Source organism: Homarus americanus, unplaced genomic scaffold (assembly GCF_018991925.1).
Source record: "Homarus americanus isolate GMGI-L3 unplaced genomic scaffold, GMGI_Hamer_2.0 scaffold34360, whole genome shotgun sequence".
In the NCBI taxonomy this organism is placed as follows: Eukaryota; Metazoa; Arthropoda; class Malacostraca; order Decapoda; family Nephropidae; genus Homarus; species Homarus americanus.
This window is the reverse complement of record NW_024739403.1, coordinates 6,580,860-6,592,534: the sequence shown is the minus strand read 5'-3', so window position 1 is coordinate 6,592,534 and position 11,675 is coordinate 6,580,860. Positions and strand designations below refer to the sequence as shown.

Here is an 11,675-nt window from a genome sequence, read left to right as displayed (position 1 = left end):
TACTTAATTAATGTTGATATACGCAGTTCGGGGGAGAAATGCCCAGTGCAATCTCAGCGTCCTTAAGTTAACTGGATAAATATTTCCCAAACTCTCAGGACAACATTGATTATTATTTTTATTTAAAGATGATGTCATGTTAACTAGTTCAGACTGCACCTGAGAGTTGTTAGATTATGTAATTTAAGATTATATATTTTTATAATTATTATTATTATTATTATTATTATTATTATTATTATTATTATATCGTTATCGTTATTATCATCATCATTGTGATGATTGTTAATATTATCAATTGTTATTAATCTGTATTATAAATCTTAGGACAGGGTGTTTTAAATATAAGAAACGTCTACAACAATCCGAGCATCAACAAAACTGGCACTGCCTTCTTAATGATCAATTAGTTTATGCCTACTTAACAGTGATTGAGATGTGGATTCTAATTGATTAGAAGAGCGAGTTATGGGAATGGGTGTGTCATAGGAGGTAAGATCAGCTAAATATGGCCCATCACTTTTTTGGTAGAATTTAGTGTATATAAACAGAAAATAATTTCAGTTTCAATATTTTGCAACCTTTTGCTAGGTAAATTTTAGCGTGAAATTTATCGAAATAACATTTAGCTGCATTAGTGCATTACAATTAAATAATGAACATTGCTTGACTTCATTCTTTAACTGTAACTAACAATATTTTTTTCTGTTTCAGATTCTGATGCATTTATAAGTTGATAATATTTGCGATGGCTGCTTGTGTCAGGACGAGAACCAAAAATCAGCCATCTCAGTCACTATCTTGGGTCTGGGAGAGAGAGCTCCTGAAGTCAGGTGCCTACATTGAGGAATGCTTTGAGATACAGTGTTTTAATCAGGTAAGAATCAGTGAAAAAAGAACCAAGAACTTACACTAACAAAGACATTGCCAATTGATATGACCAAGAAGCTGTCTTGTGTTTATCTAACAACTTGCTCAGTTCAAGCCTCCAGTCATAACAAGTCAGAAGATTAGTGAGGGCTAACTAGCAGTTGGGGAAAAGGCAAGAGATATCTCTTGGGAGAGGAAAAAGGCTTTTTGCAGTTAAGGACAGCTTTGCCAAACGCTGGACCAGTTATTTGACATAATTACTTGCAAGTGCCCAATTGTTCTCTGTCACAGGTTTGGATGCGATCATTGACTGTAAATCGAGGCCCACATCTCCTGTATTTACCAAGCGTGAACTGAAGATTCCTGTGATCGAACTGGCATTTGTCAAAGCACAGAGAAGACTGGCAGTATAGGGGCTCTCATGATTTCTAGCCAAGATATTCCGGGTCCAAGAGACAGGAGGCTGCCACAGAGAAACAGAAGAGGAGAAAAGTTGCCGAGGAAAAGACTTGAGAAGGCCCAGGGTGAGGTAAAAAGGCCGATGATTGGAGTCAAGCTGATTCAGAGTTTAATGACTTCCCCATGGCTGATCCGAAGGTGCTGACCAGGAGAATGGTGACTTTGTCCCTAACCCGAAAATAATAGAGAATCCCCAAAACTTCCAGGCATAAGATTCCAGAAATAGGAAGGCTGTCCCGAGCATAGCTCTGGCCCATGCGACACCACACTGGTCTCAGAGAAACTGCAGAGATAGCAACAGCTGCCTGGGGTTGACGGTGGTTTGATAACATCTGATGATGTTCACCTGGTGATAGATCATAACAAAGTAAGAGAGCTCAGGAGGAAACTTTGTCGGTAACCTGAAGAGGTTTGATAAGGGGATAAGAAAATGGAATCAATTGTTTTGTTCTTTGATGGGAGAAGGGATGACATAAAGTGTTCATAAGAAAGTTGGAGATTCTGGCAAGTTGTTCCTGCCATGGTGAAGGAGAACACTACTCCTGCTGCAGTGAACCAGGAGGGAGTATTTGTGGCATTCCTCCAGAAGCATCAGGAAACCAGCTGAGATAGTGGCAGATAACATTGTGAGACTGGCTCAGAGAGAGGAACGTAGACCAGATCCTGCAGGCCATTGGAGGGGACAGCACCAACACGAACACAGGGTGGCAAGGGGGGGTCATACAGTGGAATGACTGGAAGGTGGGAGGGAAGCTGGTCTGGATTGTTTGTGACCTCCACACACCAACGAGTTGCCACTCAGACATCTGATCCAGGAGCTGGATGGCAAGACTCTTTCAAACAACAGATGGTCTGGTCCTCTTGGCAGATGCTGGACTCTGCCACTGAGTTAGAAATAAATCCGAGCTTTGAAAAAATCACAGTTGGCCCTCCACTCGTTGAGCGCACTGCTGTGACAGCCTGAGTGCCCCAGCCAGTACTATGGTTACATGATTTGCAGTGCCATCAAAACTGGGGTCATGCCTGATAGACTTGCTTACCTGCAGATAGGTCCAGTCTCACATTCTGAGTGGCTCACAACGGCTCTCGAGTTCTGCAGAATTTGGGTCGCTCATATAAACTGAAAGGGAACCAGCTTCACAACCTGAGACTTATTGTCCAATTCATCGTGAGTGTCTGCCGACAAATTGGTTTCAACACCAAGGTCAAGTCATCGTTCGAAGGTCAGGCATGTTCTCTTCAGCTTGAGCTCTGAGGAATCAGCCAAGAAGGTTATTCAGATTGTGGAGGCAGACTGTGAGGGAGATCTTCTGGTATGCTCATCCCGAGGCAGTTCTGCAGACAATGCTCTGCAGTAAGGATGAGAGAGAAAAATTAGCAGTCAAAGATCTTGGATATGAGACTTGCCAGGAGGATCTGGGCATGACGGAAATCAGTTGGTGACGATTCCTTCAGGGTCAGAAGACTCCTAGAGTCAATCTAGGTGCCGAACCCTCACTGATCTCATAGATCTGGATAACATCCAGCATTTGGCAGTGAGCCTCACCTGCAGCCTCACCAATGTTCAAGTCAGAGCTTTCCTGGACAACCCCATGCATGTCCTGCACCGGCCTCGCACACCCAGGTATAGAGCGTTTATTGTGCAGCAGTGGCAGGGCCAGCGCTTGATCGCATCTGGCAGGAGAGGAGGGAAGGCTACATCCGAGCTCAGGTGTGGTCCTTGCAGGGGAGGTGATGAGTAAAAACAGAAGCAAGAAAAGACATGTTCTCTGTAATTGTGCAGCAACACCGGAATGATAGTAAACCGGTTTTTGTATTTGATGATTTTGTTTTTTAAGGAATATTAAATTTAATAAATGTGTCAAGATCATTCGTTTCACTATTCTGTGGATCATTTATCCTAATAAATTAACCTGATACATTTACTTTACTTTAAATAAGCTATTTAGTGGTGTTGGTAAAAGGGTGGGAATATAATTTATAAGATTTCAGAGTTAGGTACCTAGCAAAAATAAAAACTTTTCAAATCTGAAGATATCACGCCAGTTGCGTAGAACTACATCATTAATACCATGGGCCGAAATTTTCAAACTAAAAAAAAAAAAAAATTCGCCTCATGGGATTCATGATTAGCCAGTGTGGTTGGCATGTTGTCCGGTGTTCCTGAGCTTGAAACGGGGTTACAAAGTTCGGTAATTATGAGTTTAGTTGTCGTGTTGGTGGCAGTTTTTATACCTGACACTTACTGGGTTATGGTGACAAAGGATATTTTGTAATAGGGAGGGAGTGCCATCATAGTGGAATGCCAAAATGGATGACAGTGTTAAGGTAGACGAGATGCCAGGGTGGAAGATGTGCCAACGTTGTATAGTGTCAATATGGAGGAAGTCCCAATATGGTATAGTACCAAACATTAAGGAGTCTGCCAACGTGAAGGGTGTGCCAATGTAGACGGGATGCCAGTGTGGAGGGTGTGCCAACGTGGAGACTAACACATCACTGCCCCCCCCCACCCCCTTTCCAACGCGACATTCGTCATCAACAGATGTTTCACCATAACAATAGTTACCGCTTCTGAGTCATTGCCTCTAAACCTTGATAACCTTATACGTAGTTATTCCATTATTGTACACAACTGGCTGTTACCTGTTCCGTAGTTCTCAGAAGTGGTTTAGTAGAAGGAAGGAGAAGGAAGAAGAGAAAAACATCGGGGGTTAAGAGAGAGAGAGAACCGTCCGTGAAAAGGAAATGAATGAATATTTTTTCGTCAAATGGCGAAATGAAGGATTCAATCGGGTTAGGTTAGGTCTTAACCTGACCTATTCCCATTTTAAATCTAACCTAACTAACGTAATGTCACTGCATATTACGTTACGTTACGTTTGTTAGATTATATTAGGTTAGGTTAGGTCCTAACATAACTCGATTGAAATATTCTTTTCGCAATTTGACTAAAAAATTCAGTCATTCCGTGAAATGTTTAATTACACACACACGCATACGTGTGTGTGTGTGTGTGCGTGTTGTGTGTGTGTGTGTGTGTGTGTGTGTGTGTGTGTGTGTATGCGTGTGTCCAAAACCACTAGCCTAAGCAACAACCTCTAATGATTTATATAACATTCTCTCCATATCTAATACAACTCTGAATAAAGTATTTTATGTTTACATTATCGTTCGTGGAAGCAAGGCAGCTCAAGGTATATCTGACGTCATTAAATCCGTATTGACGCGAACAGGCACGTAAACATATTCACTGGATGTAGTTTTCTCCTGAGAAAATGTATTTGAGCTTTATATATTAAATACAGTAAGATGTAAACAAGAGCGGCTATTAGCTGCCTTAATAAGTATGTGAAAATAAACAGCACCCATGTGTCCAAAATATTCATCCATCTCTGTTAGTAGAGGCTGACCTAAAACTTAGTAAAATGAGAGAAATAATAGAAAATGAAAATATTAACTTCACGTGTGAAGTAGGTGTAAATTCTTTGCTCTCTTTTCTACACTTGGTGGAATACTTCTCAGTACAGCGTATGGCAAACCATCATTCACTTGTCTTAGCTAAAACTATTTTTAAATTTTTGAAGTTTATCGAAGGTAAATTTTCCCATAATATTATGTTTTTATTGTATATCACCTGTATTTTTAAACTTTTTCAAAACTTATATATATATATATATATATATATATATATATATATATATATATATATATATATATATATATATATATATATATATATATATATATATATATTGATTAATGTCCATCATATATATCCGCCAACGTGAAACATTAACTGAATACTGACTACCACAACCAATATATTTATGTTCCATGGAATGACCCTCACTGAAAATGTAACTTTTCATCTGTTGATATCACTATCAAAGCTATTTCCTCCAATGGTTAGGTCGAGGGAAAGATGTTAAATTTGTTTATTTTTGTAAGTTCTATTTTTGAGTTATTCGGAAAATTCGTGATTAATTTATATGATTTGAAAGCCAATGCGTATGACACAAGGAGAGTAAATGAGATTTCTTTCAGATAAGTTTATGATTACTTCTCTTTGTATGTGTGTGTGTGTGTGTGTGTGAGTGTTGGGGGTGACTGGGTGGTCGATATAGAGACGAGCGTACATATGAAAACAAACAGATAAATAGAGAATGAATAGAGGCAATATCAAGTCATTAGTAATCATCTCCGTCACACACTCCCACCAAGTGATTCCCAGAAATACGACGCAACAGCAAATGAGGAAGAAAATACCGCCTCAGAGAAGGACCTTACGTGACCTATATTAGATACCCTTACGACAATAACCAAACGTGACTCCCAGACCATGTTGGGTTTCCGGGTTGTCTGGTTTTAGATGGGCTGATCAGCTAGGTGCCAGGATGTGATGGATGGATGCCAAGGAGTAAAAAAGAGATTGGGAGGATTGATTGGCAGGTGGGATGGCACTCAGCCTGTAACAGTGCCACTAGGCCTTCGCTTTGCTTATCGAAAAGTTAATACCACTGAGCGGAACTTATGTATCATCATCATCATCATAATCATAATAATAATAATAATAATAATAATGAACTCACCAATACAGAAATTGCTAAGTTATAGTTCACACTTATCAAACTTATTCAAACAAACTTTTCTAAGCTACTAATCCCCACTTCCCAATCTCACACAGACTGTCGCAAGTTATTAATCTCACACAGACTATGGTAACCTACTAGTCTCACTTACTAATCTCGCATGTGAGTCAAAATGAGACTCATCAACGACGAGACTACAGCGTCGAGTCCCTTTCCTTACTCCGCTTCTCTGGTGTATCCGTGTTTGGTCAACATTCAGGAGAACCTCGTGAATAAGCAACAACATTTCACCATAACACGGGGAACACAGCTCGTTATAATTATTTACCTTTGTGCTGTTTCGCCATCTTGAACAAGGGCGTGACGTCAGGAGGAGGAGGGGCGTGTGGTGGGGTTTAAAAAGGATGGGAAGGATTAAGGGGGTGTGGTTGTAGGGGAAAGTGAGAGAGAGAGAGGGAGAGAAGGAATAGTGACGTCCTTCTGAAGCCACTCGGGGTGCAGCGACCACAGAGGCAACAAGTGCCACTAGCATCCACCTTCCTTACCACAATAACAGCCAGTAGAGTCCAGCTAGCGACGACCACCACCAACCATCACTCACCCCAAACCCACAGCATCATCCAAGATGATGTTAAGGTTAGTGTTCCAGAGTTACCCTGTCCTATTAACCATTAATTACCAGCGCCACTACCCAATATTATTAGTATTTTGTAGTTATTTATGAAGCTTTGTGTCATCGGCCATTATCCTAATATTCAGTGATGACTTATCCATGTTCATTAATCAGTTTGGTTGTTCTAATACTTAATGATATAATCTGGTGACGGTCAGCTTCCCAGCGCAGTTAATAAGATTCACGGTCCAGCACCTGAGTGTGAAAACAGAAATTGTTGTGTTATTGGTGGCGTTAAATATATCAAGGTTATCAGAGCCCGCACTCACATAGGGACTCAAGATCTACTGAGAGACTGAACTAAGTGTAAACATTAATGTCGTAGGATAAAGTGTCTATGCAGGTTAGTATGATCGTCCGAGAAGTGTGTGTGTGTGTGTGTGTGTGTAATAATAATAATAATAATAAACGGTTTATTAATAGAGTTGCAGCCAGTGGCTGAAAATATACAGACTTACATTAGATTTAGACATAATGATATAATATGCATTGAATACATTTACAGGGCTGTGCAGTACATAAATCAGGAGTTGTTTATTATTTTAACAATAGATGGGATGGTGCTGTTCTTATATCTATCGGTGCGGGCTCTTATGGGCTGAATTTTGTTGTAGTGGCGGACTGCGCGAGTTGGGTGGGGGGCTGCAGGTGGCAGGAGGTGGCGATGGCGAGGGTGGTGCAGTAGTCCACGGCCAAACCTTTCCAGTGCTTGGTGGTGGAGGTCACTGAGGGATGGCATTTCCAGGGTGGAGAGAGCGTTGGTGTAGCCGGAGTATTCTGCGCCGAGTATGATTCTGCAGGCCCTTTTCTGTACCATCTCTAGCTGACGTTGTTGGGTGGAGTTGAGAGAAGACGACCAGGCTGGTGACGCATACGTTAGTTTGGTTGTGTGTGTGTGTGTGTGTGTGTGTTTGTGTGTGTGTTTGTGTGTGTGTGTGTCTGTTGCTGGACGATATGGAGAGAAGGTAACGAGATGAGATTATGAGCAAGACCTAAGACTTGGGGAACTCCAGCACAGCCTTATTATTTCTTCACCTGAGTGCATCTGATAGGTTTTTGTTCACTCACTGCGTTTGGTCAGCGAGTTACGGTGTTTATATTGTCTTAAAACGTGATTGGCCCCCCATACTCACGAGTTACGATATTTATTATTCTGTAATATGAATGGCACTTCGTACCTAAGACCTAGTTATATTTTTACTTTACGTGTATTCTGACTGGTCCTTTGAAGCCGAGTGTGTGTGTGTTACAGGTTGCTACTAGCGGCGACGCTGACGGCTGCCGTGGTAGCCTTCCCTAGCTACGACTGGAACAGTGGAGAGAGCTACTTGGACCCGGTCTACCCTGGCCCCTACAGGACTGGCAAGGTTAGGTTAGGTTAAGTTAGTTTAGGTCAGGTTAGGTAATAATTATAATAGTTTTGGTAATATTGTTTTTGTATTTTCTTTACATTTAAAATATCTAGCTAAAGTAAACTCAACATTCCGTCTATTTTATCTCCATGTCTAAATCACAAAAAACGTACAGGTATATAGTATAGTCGCGGCTAAATGCTATTTTCACCAGACATACAATTCCCTAAAATTCTATTGTTTCTTTATATCTACCAACCTAAAATTACCTTAAATTCCGTCTCTAACCTAAACCTAACCTAACTTAGCTTTCTTTACCCTTTAAACCCACCCAACGCCAGCACCTAAAAAAAAATAATAATAAAATAAAACAAATAAATAAATCAAGATATAAATTCCATCTTTTGTCTCTATCTCTCCCAAAATACAGAGCTGGAAACCTCCACCCCCGATATACGATGTAGGTCACTGGGACCCGGCTGGCACTGGAAGTATCCGGTACCGTCGAGCAGTCTCCAACGATATGGTGATGGCAGGGGATGAGGAGAAAGAGGGGAGGTTGGCGAAGAGAGAGGTGGGTGTAGAAGAGCCTGAAGACGAAAAGAAGACGGAAGACGAAAAGAAGGAGGAAGAGGAGAACAAGAAGAGTGATGATAGCATGGAAGACAATAAGACTCCAGGAGACGAGAAAGCCGATGATAAAATTAAGGAAATACAAGACGGTGGAGCAAGCAGTGAAGAGGAAAAGAAGCCGGATAGTGGAGAAGACGAGTCTAAAGAGAGTGGCGAAGAAGGAAAAGAGAGTAGTGAAGATGGAAAAGAGAGTAGCGAAGAAGGAAAAGAAAGTGGCGAAGAAGGAAAAGAGAGTGGCGAAGAAGGAAAGGAGAAAATGGGAGAAGAGAAGGATTTAAATGGAGAGAAGAGTGAAGAGAATGCCGAGGAGTCCGGCGAAAGCAAAGAAGAAGAGAAAGAAAAGGGAAAGAAAAACAACAACAAAGAGAAAAACAAGGGGGAAGAAAAGGGCAAGAAAAATGGTGAGAAAAAAGAAGAGGAAAAGGACAAGAAAAGGGACCATAAAGAATCCGGTGAGAGTGAAGAGGAAGGGAGTAGTGAAGAGGGCAGTAATGAGAAGGCAGATGAAGGCAGAAAGTAAGTATACAACGTAACTCACTACGATTATGTTGTTTTTACCTTCATAATTTCATCTTTCTTTGCTTTCACAACTTTCTTATCTTGCCACTGACAGACCTCAGCGAATACTCACGCTGTAGGGAATAAAGTCACACCTTAGGAAATAAAGGCACAACTCTCTGGGATAAATACAAGCCTTAAGGAATGAAGGAACACATTAGTAGGCATGAGGCAATTACAATGGCAATGTAATTGAGTAACTACAATTGATTTCCATGTACGGTTCCACTGTAATCATTAATATAACTGATTGCGTTACAATTACTTTAACACTCATTTGTTTCATTACGATTCCAAGAACAGTTACATTTCAGAGCAACACTTAAAATAAATTAAAGGAAATAAGAAAATTATTACCCCTGCCTAAGCATTTTACTTTCGTCTATATGGTGTAAATATTACACACAAATTACTGTAGGTTGCATATAACTTTGTTGACTTTGATAGTCAGGAAGCTTTCAAGTGTAGTGTCAGAGATTCTGGTGTGATCAAGAGTGATAATTTTGCCCCAATAAGAGAGCGCCATCTCAGTGGGCCAGAAGAGGCAGTATGAAGTATGAAGAGTATACAGAGGCCACTTAGATATTACTGGACCTCCTCTTCCTCACTGGAGGATTGGGGCAACGGTTCAGTTGTAGGGTCCATAAAGCTGAAGAGTTTACACGAGGGAGCCTTGTCAGGCTGGTGCTGGTAAGTGCTTGAATCAGTAACCCGAGTAGTTGATGGGATCGTAACATTTACTTCTGTGAGAGTGAGTGGCAGCTGTATATGAAGACCTTGAATCTGGGATCACGAACAGCAACAAGAACAAAAACTGCTTAACATTAAAGTGAGAATTCATGAAACAGAGCCGGGCTTTGAGGCCAAGGACACATGGCATAATTTAACTGAGACTGACCTTGTTCTACCTAGTATAATTATATTCAGTGGCATCCTAAAAATGACCTCACACAACTTCTTCAGTATATTCTAACTTCTCAGACGGGATTTCCAGGAAAGACCACAGCATCTTCACCTCAGAGTAGTGTCGCTGTCTGAACACGTTTCTCCCTTCAAGTAGACCAGCTACAAGTGTGTGTGTGGACCTTGTGACGAGAGCGTTAATTGTGATGACCTTGTGCAAACTGCCAGTGAACAATAATTTATCACCGTTTGTGGCTTAATTCCAAGGAACTGTGACAAAATGAGCTTTTCCACACCCCGCTCTCCTGGCAGACAGGGTTTAGTAAAATGTTAATATACACTTTACGAGGTTCTACATTTTCACTGTAATATTGTTTCAATTATATTGCCACCTTAAACGTTTGTAATGAATAACAATTACAGTTGAATTCTTGGAAGGCAATTACAATTACTTAAAAATTACTTACAACCTCTAATCAATCAGAATCAGTTACAGTTACCACATGTCTTCTTCCTCGAGAATAAATTTACAATTAAGGAATTAAGTAAGAAATAAATTCAGAACTTAGGGGAAAAACTGATATTTAGGATATGCTAAAAATAATTCAACTACAAAATATTTTTCCCTTTTCCAGGAAAAAGAAGAAACGCGAGATAGACTACCAGTACGGAGGGGCACAGGGGTACAAGATGTCCGCTGCCCCCTTCTCCCCTAATGATGGCGGGCAGTGGGAGATGGTGGGACAGTGGGCTCCCCTGGGCGTGTAGGAGCACCTCATGCCTAGAATAATCTCTTCTGCAAGAGGAATATCGTTGTCCTTCCCAGCCTCCCTATACGACTCCAACGCCACACGTCATCAACACACACACACACACAGAGGCCTTGACTCGTCAGTGCAGCCCATCAAAGAACCTCGGATCATATTCAACTCTCAGTCAGAAGTCAAGGTGGCAACACCAAGATGAAAACAAACTAGCTATCCAGATAAATTGTACAGCCTAAGACTCAGAGCGTTTAATGCAAGAGGATACAGTATGTCTATAAAGAAACAAAGCAAAAACTGTAATTTTCTCCTCTTGTTGTGTATTTTTCACAAGTAGAAGTAATTTGAGATAGTATGAGCTTAACGCTGTGAGGCATTTCTTTGTTAATGTCAAATGTGTTATCGTCGCTCCAGTAGTGTTCTGTTGCCTTAGTATGCTTTTGAAATTATATGTATATCTGCCTAAATTTTTCGTATGACAGCTTCTAATTTAATTTGTGTTGATATTTTTCCCATGATATATATATATATATATATATATATATATATATATATATATATATATATATATATATATATATATATATATATATATATATATATATATATATATATATATATATATATATATATATATATACAATCAAAATTTTTTTCGACAAATTTTATGTAACATACATCAGTGATGGTCAGTTCAAAACTGATAATATGTTACATAAATTTATTTGTCAGTGGCCCAAGGTTAAAAATGCTTTGAAAACCTTTGATCTAGATGTATGATAGTTATTTTGTGGGTCCCTTTTTTCTGACCTGACCTGGCTAGTCACGTCACCACCCTTCTCTTAAGCTCCTCTACGTGTGTGTTGGTGTG

General features: G+C 40.2%; 1 protein-coding gene across 1 annotated transcript; it reads left to right on the top strand.

The window, feature by feature from the left end:
- Positions 1 to 6,361: 6,361 nt before the first annotated feature.
- Positions 6,362 to 11,312, top strand: LOC121874668 (high mobility group nucleosome-binding domain-containing protein 5-like). Its single transcript, XM_042378897.1, has 4 exons — positions 6,362 to 6,557; positions 7,847 to 7,961; positions 8,377 to 9,095; positions 10,676 to 11,312. The coding sequence occupies exons 1-4, from the start codon at positions 6,547 to 6,549 to the stop codon at positions 10,806 to 10,808; spliced, it is 978 nt and encodes a 325-aa protein (XP_042234831.1). The 5' UTR covers positions 6,362 to 6,546; the 3' UTR covers positions 10,809 to 11,312.
- The last annotated feature ends 363 nt before the right edge of the window (positions 11,313 to 11,675 follow it).